At 43.9% G+C, this 15500-nt stretch overlaps 1 protein-coding gene across 1 annotated transcript in view; it reads left to right on the forward strand.

Annotated features, from left to right (window-relative positions):
* Window positions 1-10708: 10708 nt before the first annotated feature.
* LOC143562442 (protein MODIFIER OF SNC1 1-like) overlaps window positions 10709-15500 on the forward strand; it is a 47555-nt gene continuing 42763 nt past the window's right edge. Inside the window, exons 1-9 of the mRNA XM_077050235.1 lie at window positions 10709-11368; window positions 11681-11761; window positions 11844-11888; window positions 11974-12343; window positions 12464-12563; window positions 12691-12750; window positions 12849-13986; window positions 14069-14270; window positions 14351-15376. Of these exons, the coding sequence (XP_076906350.1) occupies window positions 11337-11368; window positions 11681-11761; window positions 11844-11888; window positions 11974-12343; window positions 12464-12563; window positions 12691-12750; window positions 12849-13986; window positions 14069-14270; window positions 14351-15376 (3054 nt within the window). The 5' untranslated portion in view covers window positions 10709-11336. The remainder of the gene's footprint in view (window positions 11369-11680; window positions 11762-11843; window positions 11889-11973; window positions 12344-12463; window positions 12564-12690; window positions 12751-12848; window positions 13987-14068; window positions 14271-14350; window positions 15377-15500) is intronic.

A 15500-nucleotide genomic window follows, 5' to 3' on the forward strand; every position in this document is an offset into this window, starting at 1 on the left:
GGTCTGTAACCTCCTCGCAAGTCAGGAGCGTTGAGTCCCACTTGTATGGATTCTCCATGAGGTTTTGGTAGTTTTGAACATAGTGATCAATTATGTTAAAACCACCAATTCCATCCTGGAGCTTCAAACAACGTAGTTCTCGACGTTCCCGCTATGCGGGGATGTTATTTCCGTTTCCGCAAGCATTGCCCAGAAGATCCTTCTTGGTTTCAATTCCCAGCGGAGCGCTAGGTATGTGAAGGGTTTTGCCTTAACACTGTACCAGCGCTCGTCTTACGGTTACTTTACTTCCAAGGTATTCCTGGCGTCAATTCCCTGCGGGTGCTAGGTATGTGAAGGGTTTTGCCTTTACACTGTACCCGCACCCGTCTTATAGTTACTTGGTTGCCGAGGTATACTTGGCTTCAATTCCCTGCGGGTGCTAGGTATGTGAAGGGTTTTGCCTTAACACTGTACCAGCATCCGTCTTACGGTTATTTGTTCGCCAAGGTTTACTTGGCTTCAATTCCCTGCGGGTGCTAGGTATGTGAAGGGTTTTGCCTTAACACTGTACCCGCATCCGTCTTATGGTTACTTGTTTGCCAAGGTAATGGGTATTTTCCCGCTTACTTTTGAATCTTTTTGAATTTTGAATTTTGAAATTCGAAGAGTTGGTGAAAGGATAAGAACAGTCCAAACCTCTGAAACGTCGTGCGACGGTTTCTTCTGACTGTGTCAGGACGTGCAGGAAGTTATGGTGACGTGACAGTACATGGTCATTCCAGACGCTTTTTCAGGCGCGTGGGCGCGATTTTTCGGGCGCGTGGCCGCGAAATTAATGGTATGCAAGCTGTCAACAGCTGTTGCCAGCTTGCTTTTTGCCACGTGTCATAGTTTCATTGCACCTTCGATTTCTCTCTCTTCCGCATTAAATGCATCGCATTAATTGCGATTAGTATATAAAGGGGGAGAGGGTTCTTTGTAATCCACACTTTCACTCTTCTCTTCATCTTCTTTGCGATTTCCGGCGAATACTCACCTTTTCAGGCAAGCATTCTCCCGAAATCGTTTTCTTCTTCTTTTACAAGATGTCTCGTGATCTCGAATCTACTGCTGACGACAAGAGTACTGCTGGCGAGTGCCAGTGTGCTCTGCCTGGCGATCTGTATCGGTACGTCGTCAGGAAGTTCATGCTCGAGTCTCTCGAGCCTGAGTTTCCTGAACCCCACCAGACGGTGTACGATGCCCCCAGAGGCAAGATCGGGGTTTATGCTGCATTCTTTGTTTATGGGAATCTTAGGTTCCCATTGACAAAGTTTGTTTACCGTGTCCTTGAGAGGCACGGTGTTCATTTGACCGAGTTGCACCCCATGGCGATCGCCAAGATTCGCCACTTCGAGTGGGTGTGCCGGATTTTGGGCGTTGAGCCCTATGTTGACCGCCTGATGACCTTCTACACTTGGAGGTGCATCCAGGGGTGGTATACGTTGATAACCCGGGTTAAGGGTTTGAAGATTTATGCCACCGAGCGCAGTCTTCGCGCGTGGAGGCGGGAGTTCTTCTACATCTCCGCCCGCGCCATCCCCCTTGCCATGAAGTTTAAGAACGGGCAAGTTCTTCCCAGCCTTCACGCCTCCAACTACGAGGAGGCGGAATGGTTTTCGAGGATTTCCCGGGTCCAATCTCCGGTTTACCGGTTTGCGGAGTCCGGGATGGTGATGTTGGGGATGAGCCGGGTGTGGAAGGCGGCGGATGCGCAAAAAATCCCAATCGTCCTTGAATATGGTTCGAACTCTGTTCCTTACGGTATGCTTTGTTTCCTTTTGTTGATTTTGAATTTCTTCTAACTTCTTTCTTGTTTATTTCAGAGGGGAACGACTTGAAGTCGCTCCTGAACCCGCGGGAGGCTGACGGTCCCGCTCGGATGGGTACTCGGGCTCTAGACGAGAACGAGTTGCCCATCCTAGAACAAACTGCGGATCGGTTCGTGGAGGTCTATCCGCTAGGCCATGAGATCCTTAGCGCCCGTCGGCCAGGTAAGGCGCTATTCGACCCTCGCCCCCTCAATGTTGAAACCTCTGCTGGAATTCCTTTAATCATATGTTCTGATGAAGAATCCGCAGATGGTCCTCCGTTGGTGCGGAAGAAGAAGGCTGCCGGCGGGAAGGGGAAAGATAAGGTGGCCTCCACTGCCGATCCGGTGCCTCTGTCTGACTCGGGGACCGAGAGCGAAGAGGTGGCGGGGAATCCCGGTGGTGATAAGATCACCATTCCGGAGGCTGTGACAACTGTCACCGAAGAGCCCAGGATGACGACGGTGACCGGCGTGAAGAGGCCGGCTCCATCGGGTTCATCCCCGCCCGTCCGTACTTTCAGGCTCAAGAAAACCCGTAAGTACAAATTCCTTTAGCTTTTATCTTCATAGCTTAATATCCTTTTAACACTTATCTTCTTTACGCAGGCGTGGATGTTGACGCATTCCAGGGTGGAGCGCAGAGGAGTACCTCCCCGCCAATGACGGTAGGCCCGGTCAGCCTACCTGAGGCGACGACTCAGGCGCCTGCGCCTGCCTCCGCTGGTTCAGTTGCTCACTCCTTTGAGCCGACTGTTCCAACTGAGATGACGTCACCGCCGGCTGTGAGTGCTATTTTTACAGCATCTTACACCGAGCCGGCGGTTACTATTGCTGCGGATCCCGCGGCGACGACCGCGGCGGCTGCTACCATGCCCCCGCCACCGGCAACGACGGCCGGTCCATCAGGTATGCATGGGGCTTCTCGCCAATCTTTGCCACCTTCTCATCTGCCTGACCTCTTGGATGGATTTCCTTTGGGTTCAGGTGATGGGTTTGGCGGCTATCGGCCTGTTATTGACCCTACAGATGCGTAGGGTTATTTTGGCCCATTATATATATATATATATATATATATATATATATTTTTATCATTTTTTCCTAACTGCTTTGCTTTTTTGCAGTGTCGGATTCCAATGAAGTGTATGTTCCACGATGGAACATTCGCCGAGGAACAACCCTTCGCACCCCTGTGGAGTGCGTGGAATGGGCTCGTCACGCTGCTCCCAGTGGTGCGTTGGGGGAAGCCATGGCTAGCTACCAGGAGGGTAGGCTAACCAATGAGCTTCGGGTTCTCCTGGCCCGGATGCAGCCGCGCGTCGAGCTGCTTTGTCGTGAAAACGACAAGTTAAAAGCAGCTCGCCTTAAGGAAGTAGCTTAGGCGTGGGCTGTCCGGGAGGAGAACCAAAAACTTGCCGCAGTGGCTGCGGAGAAGGAGAAGGCCTTCAAGGCCCTCGAGGTTGAAGTTCAGGCTCGACTCGAGGCCCGTTTCAAGGCTGCCCAAGCTGTTAATGAACAGCTTCGGCTGGCTAAGGAAACTGCGAGGAACGCAACCGAGAGGGCCACCAAGGCTGAAGCTGTTGCTGAGCCTCTACGCGTGGAGAATGAAGAACTTAAAGCCAAATTAGAGGCTCTCCAGCAGGCTCATGATGCCTTGGCGATGGAAGACGCTAAAAAGCTCCAAGAAATCTTGGACCAGAGGGGGGTGCTTGACCATGCTGAGCGTAAGCTAAAGGGTGTCGAAGAGGCTGCGGCTAAAGAAGTGTTGCTTGCCAACCTTAACAGGAGTGAAGCCGATCGCGCCCGTAACGAAGCTCAAGCTGCCCTCCAGGAAGCTCTGGTTGCCAAGGAATGGCTTCTTCGAGAAGCGTTGTCTCAGGTAAGCTTTTATTGTCTTTACGCTTTTCTTTGTAAATAGAAAAGGTTTTGACACTTATATATTTTCTTTTGTAGGTTGTGCATCGGGTCTTCTCAGAGACATCTTACAACGATGCTATGAGCGCAGCCCTCAACGCTTCTCACGAGGATGGGGAACGGGCCGGCTTCCTGCTTGGTCTAGGGTTCGTTGAGAAAGGCGTCCCGCCTTCCAACTTCCCTTTGTATAATGTGGATACTGAAGCTATTTACGACCAAGCAGTGAACCAGTATGCTGCCTTCCCGCATCCGGTGGTGGAGAAGGTGAACGAAGTCGCTGCTGCTGATGATGGGCTAACTATCCTCAAAGCTTTCCTTGAACTGCCACGCTCTACTGATGGGACTGGTCCAAGTGGAAGTGGCCCTGAAGCCTGATCCTGAAGATCCATTCCCACTGCTATGATAGATTTAGCTTGTATAGATTTATTTTCTTGTAGGCGGGTAGTTATCCGGCCATTCTTGTAATGAATCATTTTGAAATATAAATCTTTGTGCGGGTAGGACCGCTTCTTTTATTGGATTCCTTGCTTTATAAACGTTATATGACTTGCATACTTTAGTTTAAATTAGCAATTTTCCATGTGCAGAATAAGTTAACCTTTGAACGTGGTAGATAATAGGTGTGAAGTTTTGCTTCCTCTTTCGTGATTGTGCGGGTAGGACCGTCACTTGCACTTAGTAGGATGGCTAAACTTTACCTGCGTCTAACCCGCGTGTAGGTTTTCCTTATCTTTTCTTGAGGATAAGTTAACCTTTGAACGTGGTAGATAATAGGTGTGAAGTTTTGCTTCCTCTTTCGTGATTGTGCGGGTAGGACCGTCACTTGCACTTAGTAGGATGGCTAAACTTTACCCATATCTGACCTGCGCGTAGGTTTTCCTTATCTTTTCTTGAGGATAAGTTAACCTTTGAACGTGGTAGATAATAGGTGTGAAGTTTTGCTTCCTCTTTCGTGATTGTGCGGGTAGGACCGTCACTTGCACTTAGTAGGATGGCTAAACTTTACCCATATCTGACCTGCGTGTAGGTTTTCCTTATCTTTTCTTGAGGATAAGTTAACCTTTGAACGTGGTAGATAATAGGTGTGAAGTTTTGCTTCCTCTTTCGTGATTGTGCGGGTAGGACCGTCACTTGCACTTAGTAGGATGGCTAAACTTTACCTGCGTCTAACCTGCGTGTAGGTTTTCCTCATATTTTCTTGAGGATAAGTTAACCTTTGAACGTGGTAGATAATAGGTGTGAAGTTTTGCTTCCTCTTTCGTGATTGTGCGGGTAGGACCCGTCACTTGCACTTAGTAGGATGGCTAAACTTTACCCATATCTGACCTGCGTGTAGGTTTTCCTCATCCTTTTCTTGAGGATAAGTTAACTTTTGAACGTGGTAGATAATAGGTGTGAAGTTTTGCTTCCTCTTTCGTGATTGTGCGGGTAGGACCCGTCACTTGCACTTAGTAGGATGGCTAAACTTTACCCATATCTGACCTGCGTGTAGTTTTTCCTCATCCTTTTCTTGAGGATAAGTTAACCTTTGAACGTGGTAGATAATAGGTGTGAAGTTTTGCTTCCTCTTTCGTGATTGTGCGGGTAGGACCCGTCACTTGCACTTAGTAGGATGGCTAAACTTTACCCATATCTGACCTGCGTGAAGGTTTGCCGTTTTTTGGGTTTATGCGGGTTTTGCCGCCTTCCCCATGCAACGACTTCACGTAATTATGCGGTGAAAACCGGCATATCCGTGTTAATAGTTCATAAAAGTATAAATGTAAAATCATCAGCTTCGATGTTTTAAGGAGAATCATTTCCATTAGAAGTGGCTCTTGGCCTTTTCTTTACAAATTTGGAATTGATTTACATGCAAACTGTGTAAATGAGCTCCCTTCCATGTTGTTGGGATGGGAGTGCCATCGAGCCGATACGCACCTGGTTCGGGATCTCGTTCTTTACGCAGCATGTAGTCTCCATATTGAAGCTGGAATTTTATTCGTGTTTTCCCCAGCTGGGGTTCTACACGCATCAGCCTGCTCAGCGTTCATTGCGCCACGAGGTGCGCGAGCGTCCCATCTTTGACAAATGCTTCGACCATGTCCTTTACGTCTATGCATTCTTCGGTGTTGTGGCCTTTTGTCCTGTGAAAGTCACAGTATTTACTCCGATCAGCATTGTGACGATGTCGGATTATTTGAGGCTTTGGCCATGGGAGCTCCTCAGTAGCGAATATCTCTGTGACGCTTTTGGTGAGCGGCGTCCATCTGGAGTTCTTATTTGACTGTACGTTATCCCTTCCGCCTAACCGATTTTGCAAGCCGGATGAGGTGTCAAAGTTTACCCTTGACTGCAAATGCCTAGCTTTCGCTTTTTGTTTAATCGGGCGGTAAGGACGTTGTCTTCCCTTGTTTTCTGGGTGTAGAGGTTTGTGCTCTGTGGGAGATCTCTACCCAGTTGCTTCTCCGTTTCCGCAAAGCGTTTAGCTGCTGTCATGATGGCATCCCATGTGGATGGCATGCCATCTTTACCCGTTAAGGTGCGGATGAGCTCTGGGTCGTTCGCGCCCTGAATAAAGGCAGCGCGAACCAGATCTTCGCTAATGTTACCCAGACTTAGCTTCTTCGAATTGAAGCGAGTGATGAAGTCTAGCAAAGATTCGTCTTTTTCTCTAATGCACTTGAGGATTGTCCATTGATCCTCTGTATACTTTCTTTGCTGGCTGAAGTGTTGGCTAAACTTCTGTTGGAAGTCAGCCTAGTCGTAGATGTGGTTGACCGGTAGACGATCGAACCACGCTCTAGCAGCCCCGACCAGCGTCATTTGGAACATGTAACACCACGTAGGTTCCGTCCAACTACTGACGGTTGCCCCCGCTATGAATCTGTTCAAATGATCATCTGGGTCGGATATACCATCATATGTGCCTATGCTGGACATTTGTTTGGCACTTTTTGGGGCAATTGCTTCTGCAATGTCCCTTGCAAATTTGGACGTTCCCACATTTGCAACGTTTGGTCTGAATGTTTTGGAGAAGTCTCGTGGACTTCCACCTGTGCTTTTTGGTTTGAAGGCTTGTCCAAAATGCCTTCTCGGTTGGGAGTCCGTTTCCTTACGCTTCCCTTTTGCCCTATGGCGAGGGTTCGCGTCGGAGTCGGATTCCTCCGAGTCATTGTCCAAGTAATCTTCGAATTCGTCGGCCTGTTGGACGGAACGCAAGCGTTCGTCCAACTCAGCTTGGAATTCCTTTTGACGTGCCTCCGCCCATGCCTTAACTTCATCGAGAGTTTGGCGGGGGAGTCTTGTTCGTTTTTCAAACTGGGTATCGGTGAATCCCAGTGGGCGATCATTTACTGCACTTGCCCCAGCTTGGGTAATTGGGGTAGTGTTCGTAAAATTTACTTCACTTGCCCCGGCTTGGGTAGCCGGGGTAGTGTTTGTAAAAACTGTGTAGCCGGTATTCCCCCCAGTAGCTGGGGTTGTGGTTACCGGAATTTCTTTAACCATCTTTTCTAAAAGTTTGAAAAAACTGGAGAAAAATAAAGTTCTACCTTTATGCACGGATGGCGCCAATGAAGAAACACTAACCGAACCCCGGGCAGATTACGAGTAACCTGGGGGTTAGATAGATGTTTCCCACGAGGGGTTAGACCCTGAGAAGATGGTTCTTCTGATAACCTGCAAAACAGACACCGTGAGCTTGTCACTGAGAAGGGGGGGGGGGGTTCCTCCTTGTGACCACCCTCCGGCGTGAGAATCAGACTAGATTGCTCTTTAAATATAAATGTATATTAAGAGATTGCTAGAGCAGATATCAGGTATAATATGATAATACAAGATAAGATGAGATGGTCATACCATTTGTGGTATTTATAGCCGAATGTAGGTTTCCAAGGAGGTGTGGCCGGCTGCAACAGTGTTCCTGTTCAACCAACAGTAGCCTACGCACGTGCCCTGCTGGTAGTTGGTGGGTAGGCAGCGGCTGATAGTGACCAGGCCTGCTGTATACTATTCCTTTTCCACCAACTGCCGGCTACGCACGTGGTATGACAGGAGTTGGTGAGTAGGCAGCGGCTAATAGTGACATACAGTACAGGAGCATGCTGCTCGCCATACTGTTGTCAATAAGCTGTCGTATCTTTAGTCAGATCTTTTTCCCATACCTCGTCAGGTACAGTACAGAAGATCTTCCCGTATTGTACGGACTGGCTTATTTGGGCGGGAGTATTCCCCCTCCCGCCCTTGTGCGGGATTGTTCCCGGCTTCGCTCATTCCTTCAGGTGACACTGAGTGATTGAGAGCTAAGTGCCTTGTGCGTGTAGCCTTGCTGCGCGGGTGGCCTTCCCTTATGGCTTGTATCCGAGGCTGCGGGGACAGGCGGAGTCCTTCACCATTGGGAGGCATTTCCTGCGGGAACAGCTTGCGTACTGCGCGTAAGGACGTCACGTCTCTGAGCATGGTTGGTCCTGCGGATCCAGTTGGTTTCTGCGCAGACGTCCCTGTTCAAGGTGAGTCTTGCGGGTCCAACTGGGCTCTGCCCCAAAAATAATAATAGCAAAAAAAAAAAAAAAACTTTTTCAAGCTTTCCATCTTCTCAACAGCCTTCACCGAAACATCGTACAAAGATAAGTAGTGTATCGAAAGGCCGTCAATAACCGATTTGCAAAAATTTAACTTCAAATCAATAAAGACCGACTTAGCCCTCCATATCGAAAGTTCCGATTCCAAAGTCTTGATAATCAGATAAACCTTTCACATTTCCACTTTTAACCATCGATTCTCACTTCCTCCCTAATGTTTAATATCTAATTAATTAATCACAGGGCTAACAATTGAGTACCTGTTTAAGTACCAATAAGACGTTAATAAAAAAAGTGCGGTGGTTGATTTTTTTATTTTCTTAAATAACTGAAATTAGTTGGCTACACTCCATCATTTTCCATTATTAGTACATGAAAGTTAAAACTGTCTTATAATTATAACATATAAAGTAGTTAAACGAGCCGTATCATGTTTGATACCTGGGTTAAGCGCGTCGTTCCTAACCTGTTAAGAATTAGTCAATCAATTAGCCATTAATTTATTTCCATGTTATCACCCATTACAATTAATAAAAAAGATATCCTACCTGAAACAAACACCATAATAATAATAATCGTAAAAGGTCACGCAATCTAATGTAGTGGGTCACGAATCCTAACTCATAACTCAGGTCAGGTTTAATATGTTTTGGGCTTAGCCATTTTACATTTTACCATTCACTCTCAACCCACCCAACCAAACCCATTGGAATCAATTGTATTCACCACCACACACAACCACCGTATCCCTAACGCCTCTTCACTCACACCGTAACCATAACCACAACCGTCACCGTCGTTTAATAATCCGTGCTCCAGATCCGACTCCTACTCCTAGATCCGAATTATCAACCCTAAGTATGTGCGATTTCTCCTTTTATTATTATTATTATTATTATTATTATTATTATTATTATTAGTATTACAAATTTGATTACTGTTTCTCTGTTTTTGTTTAACTAGAGTTTAATTAGGGTTTCGGAACGCTATTAGGTTATAACGTATGTATCTGTGTAACTGTATGTGTATAGACGGAGGAGGCTATATTGCGGATATAGTTTTTTTTTTTTTTTTTAAATTTAAATTGAAAAGATTGGATGAATTTGAATGTTGTTGATTGATTGGAGTTAAATGACATTAAACAAATTGTTTTCAGAAATTAATTGCGTGAGAAGTAAGCAGCTGGAGATTTAAGTTGTAGTTGGTGGTGGTGGATTATGTTGCTTATGCAGAGTGTAGACTTCAGGTTTACTTTATCTAGTGATGCGTTTATTGTTTTGGTAACATCTGTTTGTTAGGTTCCTCAACGCCAGAGAATTACAGTCATTGATTTAAGATATTTTTTATGAGTAGTGTAGTGTCTTTGGTTACCTTTTGTTAGCTAAACATGTGCAAGGTTTAGGCTTTGTTAGCATCGTAGTTGTTGAAGGTGCTATGCGCAAAAAAAATGTGGGCTTTTGAAAAAATATTAGTGAACTTGATGAAGGAAAAGCTAAAATATATTGTATATTCCAAAAGTTGAATAACATGAGGCACTAGATGAGATGCTTCAATTGGATATGCTAAAGTTCTAACTTTTAAAATATAATCTAATTAGTACCAAATTCTAAGATAGACAAATAACTGGATATGTAGATCTTCAAGTAATCTGGGTGAGATGAATTATTTCGATGAGATGCGTCAAACAGTGGTATTGTGGTCTGTGGAAGGTCCATTATATGGAGCAGTAGATGAATAATTGTGCGTTAAATAGAAGTACAAAAATGAATTAATATGTATTTATTGCATCTGCGTTTGGAGAGCTGGACCATCTTCTAGTAAGTAGGAGCACATTTATTTTGAGTTGCCAGATTATTGCGCCCAAGCACAAGAAGTGCGGGCTTTTAATAACTAGGGTTAGCATCCGGCTCTAGGGGAAGCCATAATGCATATTTTGAGACATTTGAGTTGAGTTGCCATAAAAAAATTCAACCAAAAAGTGAAAAACCGGAAAAGCAGTTGTCTTGTTAGGCTTGGAATTTATATTCATGGAGAGTTGATGCTTTGATCTTTTGCTAAAAGGTGTGCATTAGATATTGATCAGATCGGTATTAGGTTTGCGTGTCAAAGTACTGATTATGATCTAATTACTACATATGGGCTGGGTTCATAATGGGTTGTCAAGTTTGGCATATGAGTATCGCTAGCATTATCTTAAAGACTCATGCTTTCAGAAAATTCAGAGATGGTTACTGGTTAGTGAGTTCGTCATCTGATCTTCAACTGCTACATATTTTTAAGATCTTCTCATAAGTTTTTTAATTGTTGTTACCATATTTAAAACCTCAGAATTATTTTTGGGTCTTTATCGACGTTACTTAGGTTAATTGTTGTTACCATATATAAACTTCAGAATAATTTTTTGACAGTGTCATCGTTCTTGAGATTTTCGCGCTCTTTTAATTTCCCGAACGTATTAAGTATTCACTCTTTTATTCAGTGTATCAGTAGATAATGTTAAACAAATTAAAGTAAGAACTCTGAAGTACATTGCTCTCTAGTGATTTGGTTAAATTTTGGGTCATGTATTCTATTATCCTCCGAAGCAAGATCTATGAGAACGAACGAGTTGAGCTCATACTGACTTGTGATATCATGTTTATTGCTTCATTTATTTTGGATTCTGTTAAACAAAGTTTACATGAACTATGGTTTAGGAAAAAGACAATAATTGGCTCATTTATTAAAATGGTGTGCAAATTACTTTAGTTATGGGTTTTTTCTTCTTTTCGTTCAGATCTTATTTTTAATGGCATCGATGTGCTGTATGATAGTATACGACTATACGCTTTAGCTAGTTTACCACGCACATAGAACCAATGCCTAGGTGCTACCGTACTAGGTTGTTCGTATTGTAATCCACATAACATATCTTGTTGCGTTACCGAGTTAAATCTTCTGCTTTTGTAGTGGAAAACTAATATCTTTATTTATTTCATCTCCAGGTTTTGTAGATAGTTCTTGGATGATCTTGGGAGTGTATTTGAACAATGTCATCAAGCATGTTGGCAGGAGAACGAAAGTATAATTCTTTCATTTATATATTCACATGAGCTTAGTTGCATTTTTCATATTTTAATTTTATAACGCATGTATTTCGTGGGGAAAAAGAACACATTTAGATTACAACAATTTTAAAACTTCTGATTTATCTCTTTTTTCTTTTTTGATTTTTTTCATCCCTGATTAATTTTATGAACTATTCATGGTATATCGCTATAGTATAACAGCTGAGATTTTAAAAACACAATGATGAAATAGCTACTTTATGAAGAAAAATTCAAATTTCAGGAAATCTGGATGTACTTGATGTTTCTATTTTCTGTTTTTATAGGTGGTCCTCCTCAAGAAGAGGTGGTATGACTGTTTTGGGCAAAGTTGCTGTTCCTAAACCAATTAATTTACCTAGCCAAAAGTAAGGCTTTACATTCAAATTATGGTAAATTGTCTTACCATTTACGTACCAATAATCTCACACTTTGTGCTGCTGTTTCAAGGTTAGAAAATCATGGTCTGGATCCAAATGTGGAAATTGTTCCCAAGTGAGTTTCTTTTATTTAATTTCATACATGTTCATTTTCAAATTTTTTTATGCTAAATTATTCCTTCATCTCATTTTACCAATAGGGGTAGCCTTAGCTGGGGAAGCCGGCCATCTTCTTCAACATCAAATCCTTGGGGTTCATCATCAGCATCTCCAAATGCTGACGGCACTACTGCCTCGCCACATCATCCTAGTGGCCGTCCTACATCATCAGGTGGCCTTAGTCGGCCATCAACAGCAGGAAGTGATAGACATGATCATTCTGCTTCTACGTGGGGCCCAAATTCTAGGCCTTCATCAGCTTCAGGAGTCTTGACTTCAAACCAAACACCATTAACTTCACGTCCACTCAGTGCAGATACAAGACCAGGCAGCTCACATTTATCTCGTTTTGCTGAGCCTGCATATGATAATTCAGGAGCTTGGGGCCCTAATGGTACTGCAGATAAGCTGGTAAGTTTTAGCTTGATGTTTTCTGCCCCTTAAAATAGAATCTTTTTAGTTTTTCCACAATTAGAATGCTGAATCAAAAACTCATTTTTAATCAGCTATTTGCTCTGCTATTTTGTGTAGTCAATACCTTCCAAAGTCAATGATTTTTCTCTTAGTTCGGGGGACTTTCCAACACTGGGTTCAGAAAAAGATAATACAACAAAGAGCGGTGAACCACATGGTAAATTTTACTTACTATGGTACAATTTTAAGCAGTTTCTGTAACTTTTTATTCTGTATATATTTGTTATCTGTAAGATATATTTACCATGTGCAAGCTACTGAACCTGAACTTGCTTATGTTACAGATCATGGTGCTCATGTTCGTCCTGGCTCAGGCTCTGGCAGAATTGCACCTGTGAAAGATGGTAATGAGATGGCTCAAGCTGGTTTTTTGTTTTCTGTTAACTGTTTTAAGTTAATTTTGTCAATTGACCGTATAAATGCTATATTTTCTTGAGTGCAGAACACAAGAGTGGAACCGTTGATACTTGGACAAGAGATGGATCATCACATTTTGATGAAGGCGTTCGTCATAATGCTGTCAACTGGCAGAGGGATCCGCACCAATATGGGAATCCTAATGTACCCCCTCAACATTATGATGCCTGGCAAGGGCCACCAATGAATGGCCCTCCTCCTGGTGTTTGGTATAGAGGACCGCCACCTGCAGGTCCACCATATCCACATGTTCCTCATGGTGGGTATCCAATGGAACCATACCCTTACTATCGCCCTCAAATGCCCCCTCCTTTATCAAATTCACAATCGGGCCCTCCTCCTGGGCCTGGCCCAAGAGGACACCATCCAAGAAACGGAGATTTTTACAGACCTCAAATGCCTGATGCTTTTATCCGTCCAGGTATGCCAATGAGGCCTGGATTCTACCCTGGTCCAGTCCCTTACGATGGTTATTATGGTCCACCAATGGGGTACAATCACAATGATCGTGATATGCCATATATGGGAATGCCACCTGGACCCCATGGACCGCCTGTTTACAACTTGCGTCCACCTCAAAACCCATCAGAACTTAACGATCCTCACTTTAGAGGTGGGCCAGGAGGCGTACGTGGACCGGTTGGAAATATGTTTGTCTCTGAACAAATGGATTCTCATCCTCATGCGGAGTCTCATGGGCCCTACAAAGTTCTCAGAAAACATGAAAACGAAAGGAATGCCGATATGGAAGAAGACAGTTGGGAGCAGAATATAGAAAAGAATGACCACCCGATACCATCATTTCACAAGAACGAACGGGGACCCGACATCAGGAGGAATGAAGACATGTCTTCAAGAAGAAACATGCATACAAATCAAGGATACCCCTCTGACCCTGTGACTGTGCATGCATCTCAGGGCCCACACAAGTCTAAAGCATCCAATGAGAGTTGGGGAAACAAGTCATCTTTCTCAGAAGACTCAAAGGATTCAACCTTGATACAGAAGATTGAAGATTTGAATGCAAAAGCACGGGCTTCTGATGTTCGAGGGGACACAGAGCAAATCAATAAGTTATTAATTAACCCAAAGAGCAACTCTGCAATTGCATTCGGTAGCATTTCCACCACTGGAGATCTTGCTCATCCCCATGACAATTCAAGGTTTATTATATGGATTTGCTGATGTCACACTTCACATTTAACAAGTAACATGCTTTGTTTAAACTGAATTTGGTCTTTGTAGGCAAGCACATCTTGGAGTTCGAACGCGAGCAGATCATCATACCAAAGGAAGATTAAGTAATCAAGATACTGATGGGTGGCGAAAGAAACCTTCATTTATAGGTTCAGAGGCTTCTGCACCAGAGAATCATATTACTTCTGAGACTAAGTATACAGGCGAATCATTGACTCAAGTGGTTGACCCTGCTGATGGTCAAGCACAGGTAAACTTCATTTATGAATTCTTTTTTGATTCAATCATTATACGTGTGACTATTTACTATACATTTTTATGCAATTTCAGCGAGCTAGAATGAGGGAGTTGGCAAAACAACGTGCAATTGAGCTACAAAAGGAAGAGGAAGAAAGGATAAGAGAGCAGAAAGCAAAAGCTCATGCAAAGTTAGAAGAGTTGAATAGGCGTACACTTGCAGCAGCAGATGGTACAATTCAGGTTGCAGAAAAAAACAACACTAGTGTTTCTGAGCAGGAAGATGTGGATGGATCCAAAAAACCAACTGAACCAGCTATTGATTCAAAAGCTGAAGTAGCTACCCAGATTAGTGAGATCAGTCAACAAGATCCTGTTGACCAGTCAATGCATTCTAAACAAAGTGATACCGAAAGCAAAGCTACTCACGGTAATGATGTTGGTGTTAACAGGCCGAAGCGTACTAGTCATAGACAAAAGCAGAGTGTACAAGTGGTGGAGAGCACGGTTGACAAGTCAACTCTGAGCATGACAGGTGGCGAAGTTATAACAAATCCAGCAAGTAGTGTCGCTGTATCTGGTGAAGCCGTACAAAGTCAAGAGTCAACACAGCAGAAAAAGAGAAATAACAAAAGTAGCAGGAATAAACACAAACTTGATGATGCTTCTGCATCAAGAGACGTTGAACTTGTAAAGCCAGAATCGCCTCCACTTAATCCAAATCCAACTACCATGACGGTAACTGAAGACAAGGATGCAAAACAACCTCACGCGGACCAGATTTCATCTTTACCAAGTAACCAGCATAAACCACAACACTCAAGAAGGACGCCAAGAAATCCACAAGCTAATAGATTTCATGTAGGTGATGTTGCTGTGTGGGCCCCTGTGCGACCCCATAACAAAGAAGAGACCATGCAGGATAACATGGCTTTGCCAGAAAAGGCCATTAACTCGGGTCAGACTAATCTGAAAAGCAAAAGGGCAGAAATGGAAAGATACGTTCCAAAGCCAGTGGCTAAAGAGCTTGCTCAACAGGGAACCATTATCCAATCAACATCACCATCTTCACCCAAGAAACCTACATTAGAAGATATGACAGATACGCAAGCAATCCCTGTGCCTTCAAATGCGGTGCCTACTAAAAGTGGTGATAATAATAAGCAGCAGCAGCAGCAGCAGGTGAAACCTCATGGAGCATCACGACAACGTAATCAACCGGATTCAAAGAAAGGTTTTCACA

Source organism: Bidens hawaiensis, unplaced genomic scaffold (genome assembly GCF_021521415.1).
Source record: "Bidens hawaiensis isolate Kalapana, Puna unplaced genomic scaffold, B.hawaiensis_p1.1 tig00021017_1, whole genome shotgun sequence".
Classification (NCBI taxonomy): domain Eukaryota; kingdom Viridiplantae; phylum Streptophyta; class Magnoliopsida; order Asterales; family Asteraceae; genus Bidens; species Bidens hawaiensis.